Here is a 12,981-nt window from a genome sequence, read left to right as displayed (position 1 = left end):
AAAAAAAATGTGTTTTTTGACCCTATTTTTGGCGTTTTACACGGGATATCTTAGAAACTAAGACAGATACAGTTCTGGGACCTTTGTTTTCGATTTCCCAGCTCAAAAACCATAAGAAACAGTTGAATTTGCTCCTTAATTGACCTTCCCAGATTTTCAGAAAGCCTTAATTTACCCGGAGGAACTGAAACTGGGACGAAATCTTTCACTCATGTATAACTCGCTAACGAAGCGTTTTCGGACCTATGTTTATATGAACTCTTTTCTTATTTTTATCCTCTACAATGAGTTGTCAAAGTATTGCCCTATCCTTCTGAATCACCCTGTATATTCTGAATATGAGCCAAATCGGACAATAAATACAGTTTTTCAAAATATCTCAATCCCAGCGCTACCTAGCGGGTCCAAACTAATTCAGAAACCTTCCGTGGCATGCGTCCAACCATTCCCTAAAGTTTCATCGCTATCGAATGAACGTTTTAGGAAGGTATAAGAAACAAACAGACAGACAAACATTCGTTTTTATATATGTGTAGATTATTAACCTCTGATTGTAAAAAAAGTTTTACGATAAATTATAATTGAATAATAACAATGAAATAAAAATATGAAAAAATATCACAAGTTATTAATGAAATATAATTTTATGTACTTTTAAAAATGTGTTATGTAATTTAATAGCCGTACAAGGAAGTCGTATGGTCTCCACATCAGATTTTTTGATTTGCAGCATATTTCTTTCCTTCACTAAGTACACAATAAATATATCGCAATTCATAAGGCGTCAATGAAAATTATTAGAACACATATATTTATGTACATAGCAACGAAAATATAATTGGGCCCTCTCTCTTCTCGTAAATCGTATCATTTTTGAAGTACTATATATACATATGTATATATGGAGTGAGAGAAAGGTTTAAAACAAAGATCTGACACAGATTTCGTTCTGATTCGGGGAAAAAAATATTCGCTCAAGCGGATAAACGAAAATTTACTTCGTAAACAACAAGAAAAGAAAAAATAGAAATTAATAGCTTATTCGTGATTTCTGTTTTTTTTAAATTATTTTTAAAAAAAAGAGAAGATGAAAAAAGATCAATAATACTGGCCATTGGCGTTTTCATTTATTTGTATGTAAGAATGTTCATTCGCTTAAACATATACAAGTTAAAAAAAGGAAAAAAAAAGACCTTGAATTATTTAGATATATTTGATTATAAAGGATGATAAAAAGTTAAATGAAATGCGGTAAGATAAAGTGGATAGAAAGATATACATATATATATATATATATATATATATATATGAATATGGATAACATATATTTATGTCGAATAGATAATAATAAAAGTAATAGTTTGTCCTTGGTAAAGGATTGTATTATAAGGTAAACGAGACGGCGTTTAGTCGCATACATATAGAGATACCATTCAGACGGTCTCAAAGAGTGGTAAATGATAGATTACGGCCGACCGCTACAATCATCAGTTATAATATTTAATTTGATAAAATATTAGTTTCATTATTTATTCATATTTGTAATGGAAAAATTAATAAGTTTAAATAATATTAGAAAATTATTTATCGGTATTTTTGTTGTTTATTTATTTTTAATTAATCAAATCGAATATGCATCTGCTGCCTCTTCAAAAGTTGTCGCCTTACCATTACGTAAGTAATAATATGTTTTTTTTTTTTTTTTTAATATTTAAATGGTCATTTAATAAAGAAAACACTGGACTTTAATTTTTAAAGAATTCTATGAAATAGGATGGTATTTAAACCGCGCGTGTTGTATGGGGTTTTAAAAGAGAAGTAAAATTAATCTTTTTATTTTTAAATATTAAAAAACTAATTTAATAAATTATATATTATCCATAAAATATAATTATTTATAAAAATTAATAATTTTATTTTTAATTAAAAAAAAAAAAAAAATGAAAATAATGTTTACACACTTTCCTTGTATTGGTTATTTGTTATTATACAGAGTGTTTTTAAAATGGTGGCCTGGCTATACTTTTTCGGATTCTACTTTTAAAACTAAACGAAAAAGATATCCTTTGGAAAAATAGCAATTTCACCCTCGTTCTCCCCCTGTCCACTATTTTGTTTTTTTTATTTTTTTTTTTTTTGTTTCAGTCATTTGACTGGTTTGATGCAGCTCTCCAAGATTCCCTATCTAGTGCTAGTCGTTTCATTTCAGTATACCTTCTACATCCTACATCCCCAACAATTTGTTTTACATACTCCAAACGTGGCCTGCCTACACAATTTTTCCCTTCTACCTGTCCTTCCAATATTAAAGCGACTATTCCAGGATGCCTTAGTATGTGGCCTATAAGTCTGTCTCTTCTTTTAACTATATTTTTCCAAATGCTTCTTTCTTCATCTATTTGCCGCAATACCTCTTCATTTGTCACTTTATCCACCCATCTGATTTTTAACATTCTCCTATAGCACCGCATTTTAAAAACTTCTAATCTTTTATTCTCAGATACAACGATCGAGTTTTACTTCCATATAAAGCTACGCTCCAAACGTATAATTTCAAAAATCTTTTCCTGACGTTTAAATTGATTTTTGATGTAAACAAATTATATTTCTTACTGAAGGCTCGTTTAGCTTGTGCTATTCGGCATTTTATATCGCTCCTGCTTCGTCCATCTTTAGTTATTTTACTTCCCAAATAACAAAATTCTTCTACCTCCATAATCTTTTCTCCTCCTATTTTCACCTTCAGCGGTCCATCTTTGTTATTTCTACTACATTTCATTACTTTTGTTTTGTTCTTGTTTATTTTCATGCGATATTTCTTGCGTAGGACTTCATCTATGCCATTCATTGTTTCTTCTAAATCCTTTTTACTCTCGGCTAGAATTACTATATCATCAGCAAATCGTAGCATCTTTATCTTTTCACCTTGTACTGTTACTCCGAATCTAAATTGTTCTTTAACATCATTAACTGCTAGTGTTATTTTTATATAAAAATTTATATTTCAAGTTCGGATAGAGGAATCGCATTAATATTTGGTAATAAACTTTTAAAATTAGCAAAAAAAAATCAGGAATTAAATACCTTCGTAAATTACAAAATGGCGGTCATGTTTATTTTTCAAGTCGTTATATCTCCATAAATATTACTTTTATCAAAATGTATGTTTTGATGAAATATTAAGCCTTTTATTTTGAACAAAATGACATTTTATTTTTTTTTTAAATCGGTTAACAAATAGCCGAGTTATGGCAAAAAATTGATGTTTTAATTATGTGTCTGTTTTCATGTCCTCCACTTTACGTTCAATTCGATTAAATATTAATTCTTTTTATTTATTGTTAATTCTAGCATCAAATTAAGTAATAATTTTTTCACAATAATAAACCTAGGTTACACAAGTTTCCAGTGTTTTTTTTTCTGAGAAATTATCTTAATCGTTCATAAATTCCGTGAATATTCCCAATTTCTTGAAATCCATTTTCGATCCTTTGTTGAAGATCCTGGATGTTGAGTACTGGTTTTGAATAAACGATATGTTTCAAACGGCCTCACAGGTGGAAGTTAATAGGGTGTAAGGGAGGTGATCGGGCAATCCAGGGCACTGGTTTTTCTCGGCCTATCCGTTTTTCACGGAGGATATCTGATACTAACTGATCGAAATGTGCTGGAGTTTCATCGTGGTGAAATCAAATATTTTCTCTTAATTATAGCGGTTCTAAAATTTTTTTTAAATTTTCGATAAATAAGCAACATAATTTTCTACATTTAAATGATTTGGTAGAATGACAAAACGCAAAAGATAATCATTAAAAAAAATACCTATCCGTATGTTCAGTAAAAATCTTTGTCGATGACAACTTTGGAAGGTACTATGAGGATTCTAACCCAACCAGATACGCTGGTTGGGTTAGTTTGAACACCATTCCTGTTGAAAAAAGCTTCATTTTTACATTTTTAACATGATCAACAGTAATTGTCGCTATGTAAAATTATTCAAAAGTGAAAAATTAATATCAATTGTTTTTGTTATTATGTAATCTTAAATTTTATTGTTAGAAAATTATTACTTAATTTAATACTAATTTGTAATATTAGAATTAACAATAAATAAAAACAATTAATATTTAATCGAATTGAACGTAAAGTAGAGGACGTGAAAACAGACACAAAATTACGACATCAATTTTCTTTCATAAATCAACTATTTGTTAACCGATTTTCAAAAATAAAATGTCATTTTGTTCAAAATAAAATTCTTAATATTTTAGTAAATAACATACATTTTGATAAAACTAATATTTATTGAGATATAACGGATTGAAAAATAAACATGGCCGCCATTTTCTAATTTACGAAGGTATTTAAGTCCCGATATTTTGATAATTTTAAAACTTTATTACCAAATATTAATGCGATTCCTCTAACCGAACTTGAAATATACATTTTTATATAAAAATAACAGAATGGCGGACAGTGGGAAAACGAAGGAGAAATTGCTATTTTTCCTAAAGATATTTCTTGTTTAGTTTTAGAAGTGAATCCTAAAAAGTATAGCCAATCCACGATTTTAGAGACATTCTGTATAGCGAAATAATGATACGCGAAAAAAGTTTTAAAAAAATTCAAAAACATATATTTTTAAACTTTGATCGACTCTCCCCCCCACCATCATAAATACTGCCTCAAAGTATTTTTTGTGGGGCCGCTTGTATTACTACTATGCTTAAGGAAGACATAAATTAAATTCGGTTAAGAAGATGTAATAAAAAACAGACTTTTTTCCGATTTTTGGGGAAGAGAAAAATTTGGGGTAAAATAGTTTTAAAAATGTTATCATAAGCGTGTATGAACGTTCTAAGATTAATATAAAGTAGGGTTATGTTTGCAAAATTTTGAGAAAATTGTCTTCAAAGAAACTATCTACTCCACCCTCATCCGTCTATCATTACCCCACGACTCCCCACCCTTTGGAGATATTGAACCCTAATTTTTACCACCTAATTGTTTAGAGTAATTTTTTAGTACTGATACCCAATTTTTAATGTCCGGTAACTTTTTTCTAAGATAGGGAAATTTTGTTTTGTGACACGAAGTTGGTAGCGCTACCGGTATAGATACGGTAGTGTGAGTTGATTGTCCTTGAGCTGTGTAAACTTTTGTGCCGTTTCCGTCGTGTTACGAATAGAATGTCTTTTACCGTAAAACAACGAGTTTTCATTCACGAACAATATTTTGCTACGAAATCGTACGCGAGTGTAAAAGAATCGTTTCAAATTAAATTTTTTGGTGTTCCTCCGCCAGAAGAAATGTCAATTTCTAGGCTAGAAAACCGATTTCGAGAGACAGGTTGTGTTTGCGACAGAAAACGTAGCGGTCGACCGACTCGCTTGACAGATGACGTTTTAGAGAATATGAAAACAAGATCGCTCGATTCTCCACGGAAAAGTTTACGAAAACTTTCCACGCGAGTCGGTTTGTCATATTCGAGTGTTCAGAAAGCCGCTAAAAAATTGAAATCGTATCCGTATCGCGTACGATTAGTCCAAGAGCTTCGGCCTCCAGATTTAAACAAGCGATTGCAATATTGCCGTTGGTTTAGGTCTCTCGTAAACGATAACGGAATCGAATTTTTAAACACGGTGTTCTTTAGCGATGAAGCTCGGATCCATCTCGACGGTTATGCGAACAGTCAAAACTGTAGAATTTGGGCGGTTGGAAATCCTAACGCTTTACAAGACAAATCTTCGCATCCTGTAGAAATCGGTGTGTGGTGTGCGATATCTCGTCATCGTATAGTCGGACCCGTATTCTTCGAACAGATCGGTGAAGTACACAGGAATATTGTGCGCCAATTTGTGTCCCTCCTGGAACCTATTGCTGATTTCAGCAAGACGGCGCTACATATCGCACGTCTCAAGAAACCGTGGATTTTCTGCAAGAGTTCTTTGATGATCGAATGCAAGTGCTTATGGCCTCCGAGGTCCTCAGACCTCGCATCTCCTGACTACTTTTTGTGGGTTATATTAAGTTCGAAGCCTTCAAAAACAATCCTCACGCTATTGATGAACTTAAAATCAATATTACAGACTTAATCGCGAATATTTCCAATGCAAGGTTTCGCTTAATATGCTGAAAAGAGTCCGTGCGTGTATAACCGCAAGGGATGGGCATTTTGAGCATATTCTTTAACAATTATGTAAATAATAGCTTTTTATTAAATCTCTTCTGTAAGTAACAAATACATTTTTTTATTCCACCTAAATTTCCCTTTCTTAAATTACATTTAAAATTGGGTAACATGACTAAAAAATCATCTGTACATATACACTCGAGTCTGTACAAAACTTCATCAAAATCGTAATACCCATTTGTAAGTTAAATACGCCAACACATGTACAAACATTACTCGACACCTTTTTTTTTTTTTTGTTCTCCAGGGACCCCCATAATGCAATTGGTTTAGTGTACTGTTTCTAAATAAAAATCGAATTTTTCTAATTTTTTTTTTATTTCATTCAAATATCTTACACCATTTTGTTCAGAATTAAATTCTTTAGGTGTTTTGTTTAAGTATTTTACGTGCTTATTGTCCATTTTTTTTTTTTTTTTTTTTTTTTTTGTCTTCAGTCATTTGACTGGTTTGATGCAGCTCTCCAAGATTCCCTATCTAGTGCTAGTCGTTTCATTTCAGTATACCCTCTACATCCTACATCACTAACAATTTGTTTTACATATTCCAAACGTGGCCTGCCTACACAATTTTTCCCTTCTACCTGTCCTTCCAAAATTAAAGCGACTATTCCAGGATGCCTTAGTATGTGGCCTATAAGTCTGTCTCTTCTTTTAACTATATTTTTCCAAACGCTTCTTTCTTCATCTATTTGCCGTACCACCTCTTCATTTGTCGCTTTATCCACCCAACTGATTTTTAACATTCTCCTATAGCACCGCATTTCAAAAGGTTCTAATCTTTTCTTCTCAGATACTCCGATCGTCCAAGTTTCACTTCCATATAAAGCGACACTCCAAACATACACTTTCAAAAATCTTTTCCTGACATTTAAATTAATTTTTGATGTAAACAAATTATATTTCTTACTGAAGGCTCGTTTAGCTTGTGCTATTCGGCATTTTATATCGCTCCTGCTTCGTCCATCTTTAGTAATTCTACTTCCCAAATAACAAAATTCTTCTACCTCCGTAATCTTTTCTCCTCCTATTTTCACATTCAGTGGTCCATCTTTGTTATTTCTACTACATTTCATTACTTTTGTTTTGTTCTTGTTTATTTTCACGCGATAGTTCTTGCGTAGGACTTCATCTATGCCGTTCATTGTTTCTTCTAAATCCTTTTTATTCTCGGCTAGAATTACTATATCATCAGCAAATCGTAGCATCTTTATCTTTTCACCTTGTACTGTTACTCCGAATCTAAATTGTTCTTTAACATCATTAACTGCTAGTTCCATGTAAAGATTAAAAAGTAACGGAGATAGGGAACATCCTTGTTGGACTCCCTTTCTTATTAGGGCTTCTTTCTTATGTTCTTCAATTGTTATTGTTGCTGTTTGGTTCCTGTACATGTTAGCAATTGTTCTTCTATCTCTGTATTTGAACCCTAATTTTTTTAAAATGCTGAACATTTTATTCCAGTCTACGTTATCGAATGCCTTTTCTAGGTCTATAAACGCCAAGTATGTCGGTTTGTTTTTCTTTAATCTTCCTTCTACTATTAATCTGAGGCCTAAAATTGCTTCCCTTGTCCCTATACTTTTCCTGAAACCAAATTGGTCTTCTCCTAACACTTCCTCCACTCTCCTCTCAATTCTTCTGTGTCCATTTAACAAAACTACGTCAAACATAAAAAAAAACTGGGTTTTTATCCTATTTTATTGATTTTCTCATAAACTACTACAGATACGGTTCTGAGATCTATTTTAATCGATTTTTCAAATCAAATATTTCTAAAAATCGTTTTTCTTAAAATTTATTATACGTGTTCTGTTTTTTGGTTTTTTTTTTATTATTAATAACCGGGAAGTTAATGCAATAATTAGCTAATTTTTTGTCTTATTTTCACTTTTAGAACGTGTCCTGAAATATTTTACGTTTCTTCCATGACACACCACTCTGTACATATAAATTTTTTTTCACAAACCTATCATCCTGTTAAAGCTATACTTCCTGTAATAAATTGATTTTAATTTACATTAGAATGCGATTCATTAACATAATGAGATAACTTATTTTATAAATAATTAATATACAGAGTGTTAACAAAATATTGTAACTTGTAAATCAACTTTTCAGATATTAATTATATACAAATAAAATTTAACAAATGCTTTTAAATTGACAAAACATTCTTTGCGAAATGAGACCACCACACTTTAAGCATTCATTAGGGATCGACTCAATAATTTTAAATGGAAAGAGTCAGGTAATAAAATATCATTTTAAAGAACGTTAAAAAATAAAAAAGATTTGATGTAATAAAGCTAGCAAGACAAGCCGGAAAAGCTTTAATAGCCCGAATTTCCCGGTAAATATAGCTAGAATAACTATATTATATACATTATCTTTCATAAGTTCAAGGACAAGTTAAAAATAAGTGAAAAATCAGTATTTCATGACAAAATCTTTATTCTATACAAGTAAAAATTAAAAATAACAGAGATAATGCTACATCATTTGTTAAATGTTTAGTATTTTGTATGACCTCCATACGATTTTAGGCGTGCTGCTACTCTATCGGGCATTGATTCAATCGATTCCAGACATTTTTCTTTCGTCATCTGTTGCCACAGACTTGCGATTTGAAGTCGTAACTCGGCCTTATTTTTAGGTTTTCTTTTAGCAAGTTGCGGTGCCAACCGATTCCATAAATTCTCAATCGGAAATAGGTCAGGACTACGAGCAGGGCAGTCCAAAAGTTCCACATCATTTTCATCAAACCGTGCCTTGGTAACTCGTGATTTACGTCAAGGTGCGTTCTCTTCCTGGAAGATGAAATTCTCACCCGACAGGTTATGGATACTAGGAAGCGTGAATTCTTACGTTGTTTTTACGTACTGTATACTGTTCACTGTCCCGTCCATTATTCTAAGGTGTCCAGCGCCCTCTGAAGTTATGCAACCCACACAAAGACATCATCTCCATCTTGCACAGCAGGAATGATGCAGGCCGGTAGAAACTTTTCAATTTTTGTACGCCTGACCCTAATTTTTCTGTTTGAATACAACCAGAAACCGCTTTCTTCAGAAAAGACAACCCTTCGCCGAGCTTCTTTCAACCGGTTCTTCGTTTGCTTGCAAAACCGACGAGGTTTCGACTTGTGGACAGCGCTTAAAAGAGGCTTTGCTAATGCGAAATGCGATTCCATTCCAGATTCTTTTAAACATCTAGAAAGAGCGGCAGTGCTAACCTGAATTCCATGATTTTGTGCTACTTCTTTCGCTATATCAGGCGAACTAGCAGATCGATTAAGTTTTCATACCTTTATAATCGCTCTGTCTTGCCTCATTGACGTTTTTCGTGGTCGACCGGATCGTGGAAGATCAACGACGGCTTCTTGATCACGATATTTTTTAACGGCTTGCTGTACGCATGTTTTTTATATTTTTACTCGTTCGGCGATGGCTCTGAATGTTTTATTTGCTTTCCAGAGACCGATTACTTGCCGTTTTACTTCTACACTAACGCTTTTCTTACCCGTCGTTAATAAAAAAACTTTTCACAGACCTTACCTCAAAGAAACAAATGATAATTCATCACCGTTTTGGTGGGAAACAGCCGATAATACTGTCAACTTGACATTTTTCATTACTGTTGGTATGCCTGACACTTTAAAGTGATTTGTACATTTTTGAACATTACTCTCTTAAAAACAAAAATTTTAAAATCACTTAAGTCCTTTTAACTCAAAAAATAATTTTTTTAGAATTTTTCTTATTACTTTATTGAAAAACTCTAAAGCACAGCTTTAAAATGATATCACACTCGTTAGCCTAGGTTACATATTTTATGAGAAATAGTAATTTCTTTATAAAAAACGGGATAATTTTAGCTCATTTAAATGACTCCATAAAATCTGAAGCATCTAACTTAGAAGCTTGCGGTTTTCACCAAAAGATGTATTTTTTAAAGCTGTTTCTCGCAGACATATAAGATTTGTATGTAGTTCATAAGTTTAAAGACAAACTTACATATAAACAGTTTTTCTAAGGTGTCCTTAAAGTTATGAAACATACTATTAATATAGAAATCATATCAAAAAAGGGATATCGTGTTTTTAGAAATGAGGAATAAATTTTTAGAAAATTTTCTAAAAATATTCATATATAGGTTAAGTTTAACAGATTTATTAAAATAAAGTTTCTCTAAATCTAACACTTCCTCCAACAGATGGAAAAATAAGAACGAGAAATAAATATTAAAAACTGAAGAAAAAATGAAAATATCGCATTTGAGGAAGAAAGTGCTTTTCCATCACGACCGTGCGCCTGCTGACACTTCGACGGTTGTCATGGTTAAAACTCACGAATTGCACTTTGAATTGGTTGACCGCTCACCGTATTTATCTAGTCCAAGCAACTTTTTCTTGTTTTCTAACCTTAAATTTTCGCTTGGAGGAAAGAGATTTTCACGGGACAAGAATGTTATCGCATACGTAAATACCTATTTTACGGAGAAAGACGCCAGCTATTATTTGGTAGGGTTAAAGAGGTTAAAACTACGCTGGAAAATGTGTATCGACTTGAAAGGAGACTTTGTGAAAAATAAAACCATATTTGACAGAAAAAACAATGTCTTTCTATTTTAAGTTCAAAAATTTTCAAACAACATTCTTATGTACATATTTATATAGCCTAAGAACGTAAGGATTCCGACGCGGGGTCATACATTTAAATCGGTTCAACCACTGAACTGTTACGGTGGAACAAACATCCAAACACATACATACAAACACATATGGAACAAACACATACTATTTTTTTGTCTTCAGTCATTTGACTGGTTTGATGCAGCTCTCCAAGATTCCCTATCTAGTGCTAGTCGTTTCATTTCAGTATACCCCCTACATCCTATATCCATAACAATTTGTTTTACACATTCCAAACGTGGCCTGAATACACCATTTTTTCCTTCTACCTGTCCTTCCAATATTAAAGCGACTATTCCAGGATGCCTTAGTATGTGGCCTATAAGTCTGTCTCTTCTTTTAGCTATATTTTTCTAAATGCTTCTTTCTTCATCTATTTGCCGTAACACCTCTTCCTCATAATTGCTAACATGTACAGGAACCAAACAGCAACAATAACAATTGAAGAACATAAGAAAGAAGCCCTAATAAGAAAGGGAGTCCGACAAGGAAATTCCCTATCTCCGTTACTTTTTAATCTTTACATGGAACTAGCATTTAATGATGTTAAAGAACAATTTAGATTCGGAGTAACAGTACAAGGTGAAAAGATAAAGATGCTACGATTTGCCGATGATATAGTAATTCTAGCCGAGAGTAAAAAGGATTTAGAAGAAACAATGAACGGCATAGATGAAGTCCTACGCAAAAACTATCGCATGAAAATAAACAAGAACAAAACAAAAGTAATGAAATGTAGTAGAAATAACAAAGATGGACCACTGAATGTGAAAATAGGAGGAGAAAAGATTATGGAGGTAGAAGAATTTTGTTATTTGGGAAGTAAAATTACTAAAGATGGACGAAGCAGGAGCGATATAAAATGCCGAATAGCACAAGCTAAACGAGCCTTCAGTAATTAATATAATTTGTTTACATCAAAAATGAATTTAAATGTCAGGAAAAGATTTTTGAAAGTGTATGTTTGGAGCGTCGCTTTATATGGAAGTGAAACTCGGACGATCGGAATATCTGAGAAGAAAAGATTAGAAGCTTTTGGAATGCGGTGCTATAGGAGAATGTTAAAAATCAGATGGGTGGATAAAGTGACAAATGAAGAGGTATTGCGGCAAATAGATGAAGAAAGAAGCATTTGGAAAAATATAGTTAAAAGAAGAGACAGACTTATAGGCCACATACTAAGGCATCCTGGAATAGTCGCTTTAATATTGGAAGGACAGGTAGAAGGAAAAAATTGTGTAGGCAGGCCACGTTTGGAGTATGTAAAACAAATTGTTGGGGATGTAGGATGTAGAACATATACCGAAATGAAACGACTAGCACTAGATAGGGAGTCTTGGAGAGCTGCATCAAACCAGTCAAATGACTGAAGACAAACAAAAAAAAAATATATATATATATATATATACAGGCAATAAACTATTAATAAATTATTATAATTAACTATAAATAAATAAACAATAAATAAAATATATATTTAATTATAACTACAAGGCCAAAAAAAGTCACATATACGATTGTAAATGGATAATCGATAATATTATCAGTATCGAAAACGAGTTAGTATTTAATGAGTTAAATAGTTTCAGTATTAATTTGTATCGAAAATAGTTATGTTTTAAGATCTGCTACGATACGGAATGTATGAATTAAGGTAGAAAAAATTTATTAATTTATTTTGTAATTATTATTAATGTTTTTATTTATTGTTTATAAACATTTAAGTAAAAAAAAATCATATGATATTTTTTGACGAGCATTATGTCCGATCATGTAAGCATGTTCTCAGCGAAGGGGGACGCACACACAGAAAGAAACATACAAATGCCCTTTAGTACGGTAGGATATAGTTATACAGCTATGACACTCCCGGTAACGTCACGGGATCATACATTTAAATCGGCTCAGCCGTTGTTGTGATACGGTGGAATGAATATACATACACCCTAAACACATTACACTCCTTTTTTTGGGCAGTCGTGTAAAAAGGAAATTATCAAAAACATTTTTCATAAATATATATATATATATATATATATATTTCAATTTTAGTAGGTGGAAGTTAATTTTTTGAAATTTTTTTTATTATTTATATA

General features: G+C 32.1%; 1 protein-coding gene across 1 annotated transcript in view; it reads left to right on the top strand.

Moving 5' to 3' along the window:
• The first annotated feature begins 1,423 nt into the window (after positions 1–1,423).
• The window catches only part of LOC142333020 (protein takeout-like), a 73,624-nt gene continuing 62,066 nt past the window's right edge, over positions 1,424–12,981 (top strand). Inside the window, exon 1 of the mRNA XM_075379796.1 lies at positions 1,424–1,674. Coding sequence (XP_075235911.1) covers positions 1,545–1,674 — 130 coding nt within the window. The 5' untranslated portion in view covers positions 1,424–1,544. The remainder of the gene's footprint in view (positions 1,675–12,981) is intronic.

The sequence above is a fragment of the Lycorma delicatula genome, chromosome 12, assembly GCF_047948215.1.
Source record: "Lycorma delicatula isolate Av1 chromosome 12, ASM4794821v1, whole genome shotgun sequence".
NCBI classification, from domain to species: domain Eukaryota; kingdom Metazoa; phylum Arthropoda; class Insecta; order Hemiptera; family Fulgoridae; genus Lycorma; species Lycorma delicatula.
The sequence above is the reverse complement of the archived record's forward strand: the minus strand, read 5'-3'. Positions and strand labels throughout refer to the sequence as shown.